We start from the raw sequence: 11923 nt of genomic DNA on the forward strand, positions 1-11923 counted from the left end.
TAATTTTTCTGCAAGTCCTAATATTTCAAATGAAAGTAGGCAGTGTGTGTGTATGTGAGAGATTGAGAGAGAGAGAAGGCGGGGGAAGATTAAGATAAGGAGATTTTGTTTGTTTTCAACATTTGTGATGTTCACTTTTCCTTTAATATCAATGTGTCCATTAAATAGATAGCACTTCTTTTCATCACGAAGAGCCATTATTAAATCATGGTGCATGTTATAGTTGATGGCATCAGAGGATCGAGGAAATGTTTTATATATAATATCAATAGCTTCTTGATATTATATATATCTCACATGTGGTTATATAGAATATCTCCTCCCTGGGCGCTTTGATTAAAGTAACCGTGTTTTCTAACCTCATTTTATAGCACCACACAGGAATTTCGAGGAACGAGCAACACTCAGCTCAGACGCGGAATCCAAGCAAGGTGCATCGGAAGCGTACACACTGGAGAAGAAAGAAGCAGTGGAGGGTGATGGACTTCCCCAGCACAGGGATGCTGACACAACCAAAGAGAGAGGGGGTGCAGCCCAGTGGGGAAAAGCAGGGGTTAATGATGTTCCCTTGGGACAGGGGAAGTCAACAGCCCCAGCTTTAATAGGACAATTTACTGAGGAAAGAGAGATCCCTCGGGGCATAGCAAGTGGGGCAGAGGCAGAAGCAGAAGGGGATCCAAGGCTGGATAAAGAGGAGTTAAGCCCCAGGGGAAAAGAAGCCACCAGAGCCTCTGGAGGTCTGAAAGAAGACGAGGCTCCTGAAGAGGCGGCCTTGCTGCCCACAGTGCTGGAGACAGAGAAGGCGGCTGCCGAGGAGGAGCGGGGCTCCCAGAAGGCAGTGCTTGCACGTGAGGCAGCAGCTCCAGACTCAGAGCGTATTCAGGAGGCCGCAGCCATGAGGGAGGCAGTGACACTAGAGGAGAGAGAGGCTGAGAGAGGCGAGGCCGTGAGTGCTGCAGGGTCTGAAAAGCCCGAGGTGGACAGTGAAGAGCAAGCATCTACAGACCTAGAGGACCTGGGAGCCGCGGGAGATGCTGCCTCTGAGAGAGACGCTGGTTCAGAAGAGGCAGTGCTTGGGGGAGAGGAACCGGCCGAAGACGGGAAGGCAGCTTTGGGACCGCGGACAGCCTTGAGCCCCTCAACTTGGGAGAAGGCTGAGGCAGCCCCGACGGGGCTTTCGGAGGACAGCCTGGGAGAGCTTTGTAAGGAAGATGCTGACAGGGAGGAGGTTGGGACTGAGGCAGAATCTAATAACGAAGATGACAAGAAAGAAATGCTACCCGAGGAATTAGGTGTAGCAAGAGAGAGGACGAAAGCGGAGAGGCCAGAATCACCTCTGGAGGAAACGGAATCTGAGAGGGGAGAGGTGACCAGGGCAAATGCACGGCCGGGTGAAGACATTTTAGAAGAAGAGCACAAGTTTAGAGGGGAAGAGCAGGAAACCGCGAAGGAAGTGAGGTCTGAGGGAGAGACACAAGTCTCCCAAAATGAAATGGAGTGTGATGCCGAGGGCGAAGCAGCCACGGGGCCCTTGGAGTTGACGGACGCCGCAGGGCCGCAAGGAGGAGAGTCACTGAGAGAGAGGGGGGGGGCCATGTTTGAAGCGGCACCTGGGTGTGAAGAGTCACTGGAAAACACAACTGCTCTGAAGAAACAGGAAGGAGGGGAAAGCCTGAGGGAAGCCTGGGACCCAGAGCACAAAGGCAGAGCCGCGCCGCTCCCCCGGGAGAACGGGGCTCCCTCGGGGCCGGACCAGGGGCCGGGCCCTGAGGGGGAGGGTGTGTCAGGAGCTCCTGAAACGGAGCTAGCAGGAAAGGGGCAGGCCCCGGGGGCAAAGATCGCAGCCCCAGGTGGGGCCCAGGAGCGCGCGGCCGAAGATCAAGACGGCCTCGCTGGACTGGAAGGAGGGGATGAGGAAGGGCCTCTGCAAAGGCAGCAAGGAGCGGAGGTCACAGCGATGACCCAAGAAGATGTTTCCGAGGAAGGTTCCGTGATGGCAGAGAAGCTGAGTGAAGAAGCTGGGGATGAGGAGGCAGATAAAGAGTGCGCTCCGGGGCCAGGGGTGACGGGGAACGGGGACACGGAGGGGGACGGGAGCTTGCAAGGAGGCGCGGTGGTGGCTGAGGGAGATCTCCACCAAGGAGGAGAAGCGGCAGGAACGGCCGCAGAGAAGAGGGAGGTGTTGGCAGATTTGCAGACAGCTGAGGGGAAAACGCGGGCAAAGAAAGCCTCCTCCCCGTCAGATGTTGCCGGCAAGGACACTTGGCACAAAGTGGAGGAGGTACTAGGGAAACCGGCCGCTGCCGAGAAGGTGGTGGCAGGGGAAAGAGCGCCGAGCAGGGAGGAGGAGCCGGCGGTGGAGGAGGTGACGGGGACGTGGGCACCAGAGGCTGACGTGGGGGCTCCACGAGAACCTTCAGGCCCGGGAGGGCAGGCCCCGCAGCTAGGGCAGGGTCCAGAGGGCGGGGGGACTGAAACCGCGCAGCGGGCAGAGGCCGTGGGAGAGGAGCCCGGCCCGGGGAGCGGAGGCGAAGCACGCGAGTTGGGTGCGGGCGGAGAATTCAGCCCAGGACTGTCCCGAGGGAGAAAGTCGGAGCCTAGGGGAGAGAGTCTGCAGGGCGTGCAAACGCTCCCTGTAAAACCTGATGACACGGAAAGCCAAGAGAGGCAAGCGCTTACAGTGCAAAGAGAAAAAGAGCAGGTGCAAACGCAGATGTCTCCTTGAACAACACGAAGGCCTAAGGGACTTTGGGGCAGAAGGTGAGTTTAAGCCCGCTCTGTTCGCAGGATTAAACAGAGTCCCCAGCTGAGGTTCCCTCCCCTTTGGTCAGGCTCAAACCTTCATCAGCCCCTGCATACAGCTGCCCCCAGCGGGGCCGATTCTCAATTCTATGCAGCTTGGCGGCAAGCCCCTGAGGACAGGAGCTGGGGAAGACCGCGGTGGGGCCGGCGCACGCACACGGACCCACTTCTACTCCTTTTGCACCCCTAAGTCATGTTCTCTGCTCTGCAAGCACAGCTCTCTGAAGAGGTGAAATCCATGTCTCCTTTCCAGGGCCCCGGGGATGAAATGGAGAGAATGGGACACAGGGACATACCACAGACAAAAAGAATCAAACTCTATTCCCAAATTCATTTCCCGTTTAGCGTTTAAAAGGATGGCTGTGATTATTTACCTTTAAATGGGCTCTGTGCCTTCATTTCTGCAGTTTTTGTGAAGTTTAATATATACACAGCATAAATTATAAAACATGAAAAATGCATACACATTATAAAAATGTATGTAAAATAGTGCAGGTTGTAACTAAAGGCCAAATTATTTTTAGCATTTCCTGTATTCCTGCTATTTCCCTGATGCCCTCATATTCCTAGCACCCAGTTTCTACTATCCCGAGTGATTTTATGCACAGTTCTATCCTTTTTTATTATTTTTCAGGATATTTGAGAGATGTCTTCTGGAAGATTTAAAGACTGGAGAAAGATTAACCCAAGCATCTCACTTAGAACTTTGGATTCTTACCTTTTTTTTTAAAATCCTCGTGCTTGTCTGAGCTGGTTCCCTGTCTAGCAGTGCTGGTCAGGCGCACAGTGAGCACCTTGAAAGTAACTGGATCCATCTGTAGGACCCTCTTTAGGGGCAGCGGTTCCTAATGGTGGACTGTGAGGCTGTTAGGTACTCAACATAGCTAACGTATCTCTATTCAAATCCAACTGATAGTTTTCCAAATGTTTGACTTTTACCAAAGATCACCCAAAAGGCTCGGTCCTCACATCTGGGGTTAGTTTAAATTCCTTTTTTTATTTATAATCAAATATTAGTTCCGGTTTCACACATTAGAGTTTTACTTAAAGTCTGTGGCTTGGGGCTTTAATGACTTAGTTTGTGAAAATGAGCTCTGAAGGTCCTTCCGTGTACACTCAATACTAAAGATTGCACCAGCCCTGTAAATCCTTCCAGAAAGGGATTCTATGGCATGTAGATTCACTTACACTTAGAAATATTTATTCATCCTATTTATGCCAGAAGAGTACAGTGGCAATCTTATTTCAAAATGCCCTTTGCTTTTTTTTTTTTTGTATGTGTTTCTGTCATTTTGCTTTCTAAGGTAGACTTAAATGCTTGTGGCATTTTGTCCCTGGGGCCTTATTTATAGGTCCATTCAAATGTAAATCAAAGTAGTAAATAATTTAGCTGACTGAAATGAGTAACAATAATGATAGCAGGTAAACATTGCACATCAGCACATACATCAACATTCTAGACTCCGGATTCTTTGGTTGATGTCATTTGATGGAAAAGAAACTTGGATTAAATTAGTGTGCTGCTCACCTGCCCAAGTTCTGTTATTTCAAACCTGTGAACTAACCTTGCAGGGCATTGTAAATCAACAGTCAGGATCACTTTCTAAATTACCCCTTGATATTACTAGAAATAGCTGTGCATCAGTGTGCCTACTGGGGATTTTGATTTCCTTGAAGACGTCTTTGTTCCTATACCAGTACTCTAAAGGGCACATATGTTTGGCCATCTTTTCTCCCATGAGGAGGTGAAACAAAATTTCCTAAAGCAGCGATTCTCCAGCTGGACTACACATTAGACTTGCGTGGAGCACTTTCATGAATGATTCAACCCCTGGCCCCCTGGCCCACAGAGATTTGGGTTTAATTAGTTTTAGATGGGTCTAGACGTCAGGTGTTTTGGTTTTTGGGGTTTTTGTGTGTTTTTTTAAATTCGGTTGATTCCACTGTGTAGCTAAAATTGAGGACTGCTGCCCTAAATCATCATATAATCTATGCTGACTGCCCTACACTCTAGGCCCCTAGGGACCAGGCATATTATCTTTATAGGTATGTTGCATTTTAATAAAGGAGTCCTTGAAGGATCAAAGATATAATGGACCTGTGGTTCTCAAAATGTGGTCCCTTGATGAGGATATCAGCATCCCCTGGAACTGCTCCAAAAATCCTCATTCCCGCCCTCACCTCACACCTATTAAATTGGAAACTCTGTGGCTGGGGCCTCCCAGTGGGTGTTTTAATAAGCCCTTCAGGTAATTATGATGTACTCTAAAGTATGGAACTGCTCTCATGGACTCTGGATTGTACTGAGGATTAGTCTCAGTTGGAAAACGGATTGCAGAAGCATTGTGAACTTTCTCTCTTTGTCTCTTTTTCTGTCTCTATTTTTCTCCTTTTCTCTAGGAAAGGGTACTCACTCTAAAAGTGATGGATTCATCTTTAAGCTTATTTTTATTATGACTGTAATGATGTGTTTATGACATCTTCCAGCCCCCCTCCACAAGGATGAGCACCTCTCACAGCACACCACAGATCGCCATTGTCTATCTTAGGTTTTATGAGTGGGTTTCATCTATAGTATATCTAATTTCATTTATTACTGAGCTGCATTACTGTGGAGCCCGACAGTATTTGTTTCCTGATCTCAACCTCAATGCTACAGAGCACTTTGAATACATAGCACCTTATGAGAAAGATTGTAAACTTGTTAATTCTGTTGAAGAATGAGTTTTGTACAATGTGCTAAATGGAAATTGCATTGAATTATTTTTATATTTAACACATTCCGTCAAAACATTCTGTAACATAATCCTACAATCTGCATGTGGGTTTAAGTGTGAAATTCAGTGTTGGGATATTTTGATTAAATGACTTTCTTTCTCTGCAAATACTGTGTTCATAAAACTATTTGCATGTTCAACTGAACTGATATCCCCCCCAGTTTCATTATTAAAAGCATAAAGAAGCTATATGTTTACAAAGAAGACATGTGAATGATTCTTTATAAATAAGACTAGACTTTGAAAAATCTTCTTTGTCCTTTCCTTATGAATTTAAACTCTATAAAGCAGAGAAAGTTTGTTTCATTGGGTTGTTTATATTGACTGTCTGCAAACATGTCTGCATTCTTACGTGTCTTTCCCATACATGAGATAATGTCAGAGAGGAAAATTATCACCATTTCATGAATAAGTAAATGAAAGCTCAGTAAGGTTAAGTGGCTTGTCGAAAATCATGGGTCAGTCTCAGGTCTTCTGACCCTGAACTCTGATGTTCTTCATCTCACACACTATCTTCTAGGAAGAGGTATAGTAAATACATAGCAAGATACTATATGTGCACTTCTACATGTTTTTGTTTACTTGTGGAAGGAAGGAAAAGACTTACAAAGAAAGTAAGGAAGGGTGAGTTTGAGAGTGACTTTGAGAGAATTCCAGCTGTATTTCCTTGTTCTCTTGCACCTCTTACAGCTGGACACAGTGGCAGAAAACTTCTTTTAAAAGATGCATTTGGGAGCGCCGGTGGCTCAGTCAGTTAAGCATCTGCCTTCGACTCAGGTCATGATTCCAGGGTCCTGGGATCAAGTCCTGCATCGGGCTCCTTGCTCAGTGGGGAACCTGCTTCTCCCTTTCCCTCTGCTGCTCCCCCTGCTTGTGCTCACGCTCTTTCTCTCTCTCTCTCTCTCTGTCAAATAAATAAAATCTTAAAAAAAATGCATTTGGGTGGTTTAGAAGAGTCAATAACAAATCTCATTAATATATGCTATATCAGCAAGGAGGGAGTTATATTTCCAGCCAAAGAATATGGTAAGTTATTTAAATAATTCAAGAGAAAACTAGACAACCAAAGTAAAGGTAGACAGAATTAGGCTGTATAAAATTTATTTATTTATTTATGAGAGAGAGAGAGAGAGAGAGCACGAGCAGGGGGAGGAGGAGAAGCAGACTCTCTGCTGAGCAGGGAGCCTGATGCAGGACTCGATTCCAGGTCCCTGGGATCATGACCTGAGTGGAAGATAGATGCTTAACCCACTGAACCACCCAGCTGCCCCTGTAAAATTTTTTAAAAGATTTTATTTATTTATTTGACAGAGAGGGAATACAAGCAGGGGGAGTGCAAGAGGGAGAAGCAGGCTTCCCACGGAGCAGGGAGCCCGATGCGGGACTCGATCCCAGGACCCTGGGATCATGACCTGAGCCAAAGGCAGACATTTAACGACTGAGCCACCCAGGTGCCCTGTAAAAGATTTTAAGTTAAGCTTTTTCTGTGGTTTTATAAATTCTTGTGTTATAAATTTAAAGTTGAGTTCCTTAATACTTCTAAATCAATAATTTTGCCACAATTAATGCCCTTGGAAAATTATTGCTTGGGAAAAGAAAAGAAAGCCTTAAAGATTCATCTAATAAGTGAAATATTCTAACAGCTTCAAGGACAGCCCAGGAAAGGCTTCTGACCTTGGGCAATATTTCCTTCTAGTCCTCTATACCCACCTGATTGTGTCATTTAAAAGAATCTCCCTGTCAACATGGCCAGCAGCAAGAGGTACAAGGGAACGGGGAATAAATATAGCTAGAATTCTTTCCAAGTCACCCTCAAGCCCACCCTTCTTTTCTTTCTTTGTTTTTTCCTTCCTCCTAATACCATGCCCTAGGATAGGAAAACTATGATAGGAAATATAAATTCTGTCAGATAAAATGCTGGATATTTGAGAATACACATTCCTTTTGAAATTCCCTCCAGAAGTCTCAGACTGTTTAATAATCTGTGCAAACCTTACAATACTTTGTGATGATGCAATGCCCCCATTTTTCATTAGGGAAAATAGAGCACACAGAAGATTCCTGATACAGAGAAGCTTGTGCCAAAGTCTATTTAAGAACCAGCTCTCTACCTCCTTTGTCAGATCCTTCCTGGTCTTTATTCAGTGTCTACTTATAACTAAGGTTATGTTAAGGAAAAAAGTATAGGAGAAATCTTGTACTTGTTCAGGAGCTTGGTACTAAGGTGACATAGAGATCTTCAAGCTGGTGGGGGTGTACCCCTGAGGGGAAATGAGGCTTTTCAAGGGATTCTCTACGAAGGCTACTTTGCAAGTGTTCAACATCCATATGCACTTTTGTCATGAAATGGACCTGAAAACTGGTTGCACTCAAGGTCTCCCCTTTAGCCAGTCTCCCATTCTCATTCCATAATAGGTGTCAACTCTTCATTTACCAACTTGCTGTGTTGTCTCTGGGATGTCACACATGATGAACAATTTGAAATATGGTGTAGGCATGGAGCACGGGAATGACCTCAATGACTGGTTAACAAATCCTTTTGCAAGTCAGGTGGTTTTCAATTCTTTGTTTTCAAGAAAACTAAGTTGAGTTGTCAGCTGATAAGGTAGGAAAATAACTTTTGGTATTTTATCAGTCTGTGGCTTTTGATAAATCACTCACAAGTAGGTCAGAGAAGACACTGCAGTACCATACACCAAACCATTTCCAATCCCATCTATTTACTAATGTGACATGCACAAATACTGCATTTGTACATCATTACAAATAAAACAGAAAATGGAATAGAACTGATGTTCAACACTCATTTAGCAGTAAATAATATTCGTTCATAGATCAACTAATTAAAAATAGAAGTCACCATCTTAAGAGATGCATCTCTACTCTTGCTTTTTATGGGTAACGGTTATCAAAACTTATAATGCATGTATGTTGTTTTGGCAAATGCATATTACTCATCATTGTAATGATAGCTCAGTCCAGAAGAAATTTCACACATAGAAATTTATGTTCATAAGAAAACTTTGAAAAGAGACAAAAAACCCAGACTCTTTTTTTTGTTGTTGTTTTTAAAGATTATTTATTTATTTATTTATTTGACAGAGACACAGCGAGAGAGGGAATGCAAGTAGGGGGAGTGGCAGAGGGAGAAGCAGGCTTCCTGCCGAGCAGGGAGCCTGATGCGGGGCTCTATCCCAGGACCCTGGGATCATGACCTGAGTCAAGGCAGACGCTTAACGACTGAGCCACCCAGGCGCCCCTAAAAACCCAGACTCTTAACTGTGGAGAACAAACTGATGGTTACCAGAAGGGAGGTGGGGTGGGGGATGGGTGAAATAGGAGATGGGGATTCAGGAGGGCACTTATCATGATGAGCACAGAGTGTTGTATGGAAGTGTTGAATCACGATATTATACACCTGAAACTAATATAACACTGTTTATTATACTGGAATTTTTAAAAATGTATAAATTAAATTTTATTTTATTTTTTTATTAAAGTTTTAGAGATTTTATTTATTCGTTTGACAGAGAGAAAGCAAGTAAGCACAAGCACGGGAGGGGCAGAGGGAGAGGGAGAAGCAGGCTCCCCGCTGAGCGGGGAGCCTGATGGGGGGCTCGATCCCAGGTCCCTGGAGCCATGACCTGAGCAGACGCTTAACCAGCTGAGCCACCCAGGCGCCCCTAAATTTTACTTTATATAATAATTTAGTTACAGAGAAGTATGACAAGGCAATCAAAAAAAGACTTTCAAACATACAAATATACTACAGTAGGATAAAAATCTGGGGGCAAAGTGGAATGGAAATTAAGAAAAAAATAACATGAGATTTCCTAATGCTAAAGAAGAGCTTAGTCATGTACTTTTGAAAATGGATATCTTAGGTCAGGCTCCCCAGAAACCCTCTAGAATAGAGGTCTGTATGCAGAAAGTTTACTGGGACGTGGTCTTGGGAATAACACTATGGAAGAGTGAGGGAAAGAGAATGGGTGGAGAGAGAAAATGGGCTTTGATGTCATTACCCCTAAGGCTGCAGCCCATCACATGGGGAGCTCTGGAGCAGCTCCTATGGCAGAGGGCCAGGTCTCTGAGTCCCCACAATGGGCCAGTCACTGATGTTGGCTGTTTCCCCAGGAGAGAGCCTAACCTTTGACTAGATGGCTCCCTTCAGTCAAAAGCACTTCCTGTACAGAGACTCCGACATGAGCCAGCAGCAGACCCCACCCCAGGCAGCTGGGGAATGAATGCATTGACTGACTGTGAAGGGGGTAGCTTCCCCACAGCACCCCACAGCACCCCCACAGCACCCAATACATGGAGAGAGGTGATATGAAGTTGCGATAGCATTTTGATTTCTTTGGACACATTTAGGAAGGAGACCGAACCGTTTTATCTTAAAACATCCCATTTTATAACATGTTACAAATTACATCTGTAACTACTATTTAAACTTACATGAAAATTTGTAGATGTCAATGAAAAAAATGTGTGAGGGTGTACTGACAGCTTTTTAACGCTCTCTTATGTGAGCAAAAATATTTGCAGAGCACTGGTGAAATGGAACAGGTGAATAGCCCATGGCAGCTGTTTCTCAAGCTGCAAGCCATGGCAGCTGTCATAAATGAGTTGCTAAGATTTTGATTAATATATGAGGTTTGTTTTGGCTACATACTACTAAAGTGAGTGTCAGAAAAATAAATGAGTGGGTCATGCAGCTTGGGGTTGCTGCAAGGAAAAAGTAAGAGTCCTAGCACAGTGTCTAGCTGTTTCTAGGGAAGGAAGTGTGCCCCTGGAGTGTGTCCAAGTACACAGTCAGGTGGTCAACAGTTGTACTCAAACAGCAACTCCATGCTAGAGGGCAGGGGTCAGCAAAGTCTTTCTATAACGGAGCAGATCCTACATATTTTAGGTTTTATGGGACACAGAGTCACAACTACTCAATCCTGCCACGTTAGGGCAAAAGAAGCCATAGACAATACTTAAATGAGTATGGTTGTGTTTCAATAAAACTTTATTTACAAAAGAAAGGTGAAGTGCCAGATTTGGCATGGGGACTGTATTTTGCTAACCTGTGCCAAAAAGCAATCAGGTAAGTAGTTCTGTAACTATGTAGACTAATCCGCACTTCCCATATGCCACAGAAATTTTAGTTTTCAAAAGTACTCCTTAATCTTAAAAGTTTGGAAACGACTGGTGTGAGGAACAAATTGCCCTTTAATCCCTTGGTGGAATGAATGATTTGTTAGAATCTTTCTCTCTCTCTCTTTTTAGTATTTAATTTATTTATTTGAGAGAGAGAGAGAGCTAGAGATCACAAGGAGAGGAGAAGGGTTGAGGAAGAAGTAGACTCCCCGCTGAGCAGGGAGCCACGCAGGACTCGATCCCAGGACCCTGGGACATGACCTGAGCTGAAGGCAGACACTTAACCAACTGAGCCACCCAGGTGCCTTCTTTCTCTCTTTTTAAGACTATTACTAAATCTTAGCCAGCTTTTCAGTCCATCCTTCGCCTCCTTCACCGTTTTCTCTGGTACATCTGTTAGGGTGCAAACATGAGATGCTGTGAAGAAGGGAAAAGGAGCTGGAGAGTTCTGACAATCGCACTTCATGTAACACGGGCTGACTTGTTCTGCAATAGAATGTCAGCTTCAGGAGAGAAGAAACATGCTCTGTTCTGGCCCATGTTCAATTCGCTGTGCCAAGAACACAGTCTGGCACACAGCACATGCTCAATATCTGGTCAATGAATGACTACATGAACTAAAACAGGTCGAAATAATGTTATAGGCTGTCCTGAAAATTTTTTTTTTTAAAGATTTTATTTATTTATTTGTGAGAGAGAGAATGAGAGACAGAGAGCATGAGAGGGAAGAGGGTCAGAGGGAGAAGCAGACCCCCTGCTGAGCAGGGAGCCCGATGTGGGACTCGATCCCAGGACTCCAGGATCATGACCTGAGCCGAAGGCAGTCGCTTAACCAACTGAGCCACCCAGGCGCCCTGTCCTGAAAATTTTTTAAGTTCAAATTTAATTGATGTTGATAAGATGCAGGAAGCATCTGAATTTGTTGACTGAAAACGATATTTCTATAAAACTTTAGAGGTAATAGGGATACTAGAGATCAAAGACTCCACCATTTCCTTTTTAGATACCAGGTTGAGAAAGGAGTGGCCCAGAAGGTCTGAGGAATGGGCTACGCATGAGTTAGGGGATGAAACAGGATTAGAACTCCTACTTTCAGTCTAGAGCCTATTTCACTTAGTGCTGCTTCTCTCAGATTTTCTTTTTAGAGATGCAAAATCATAATTTCTAATCAAATTCATTCTCTAAAACTTGGTGGGTTGTTT

The 11923-nt window shown here is 44.7% G+C and overlaps 1 protein-coding gene across 1 annotated transcript in view; it reads left to right on the forward strand.

Annotated features, from left to right (window-relative positions):
* Positions 1 to 5862, forward strand: part of ERICH3 (glutamate rich 3) — a 96925-nt gene extending 91063 nt beyond the window's left edge. Inside the window, exons 14-15 of the mRNA XM_073896519.1 lie at positions 372 to 2760; positions 3437 to 5862. Of these exons, the coding sequence (XP_073752620.1) occupies positions 372 to 2725 (2354 nt within the window). The 3' untranslated portion in view covers positions 2726 to 2760; positions 3437 to 5862. The remainder of the gene's footprint in view (positions 1 to 371; positions 2761 to 3436) is intronic.
* The last annotated feature ends 6061 nt before the right edge of the window (positions 5863 to 11923 follow it).

This window comes from Callorhinus ursinus, unplaced genomic scaffold (assembly GCF_003265705.2).
Source record: "Callorhinus ursinus isolate GAN/ISIS: 27379988/994484 unplaced genomic scaffold, GSC_fseal_2.0 scaffold9, whole genome shotgun sequence".
NCBI lineage: Eukaryota > Metazoa > Chordata > Mammalia > Carnivora > Otariidae > Callorhinus > Callorhinus ursinus.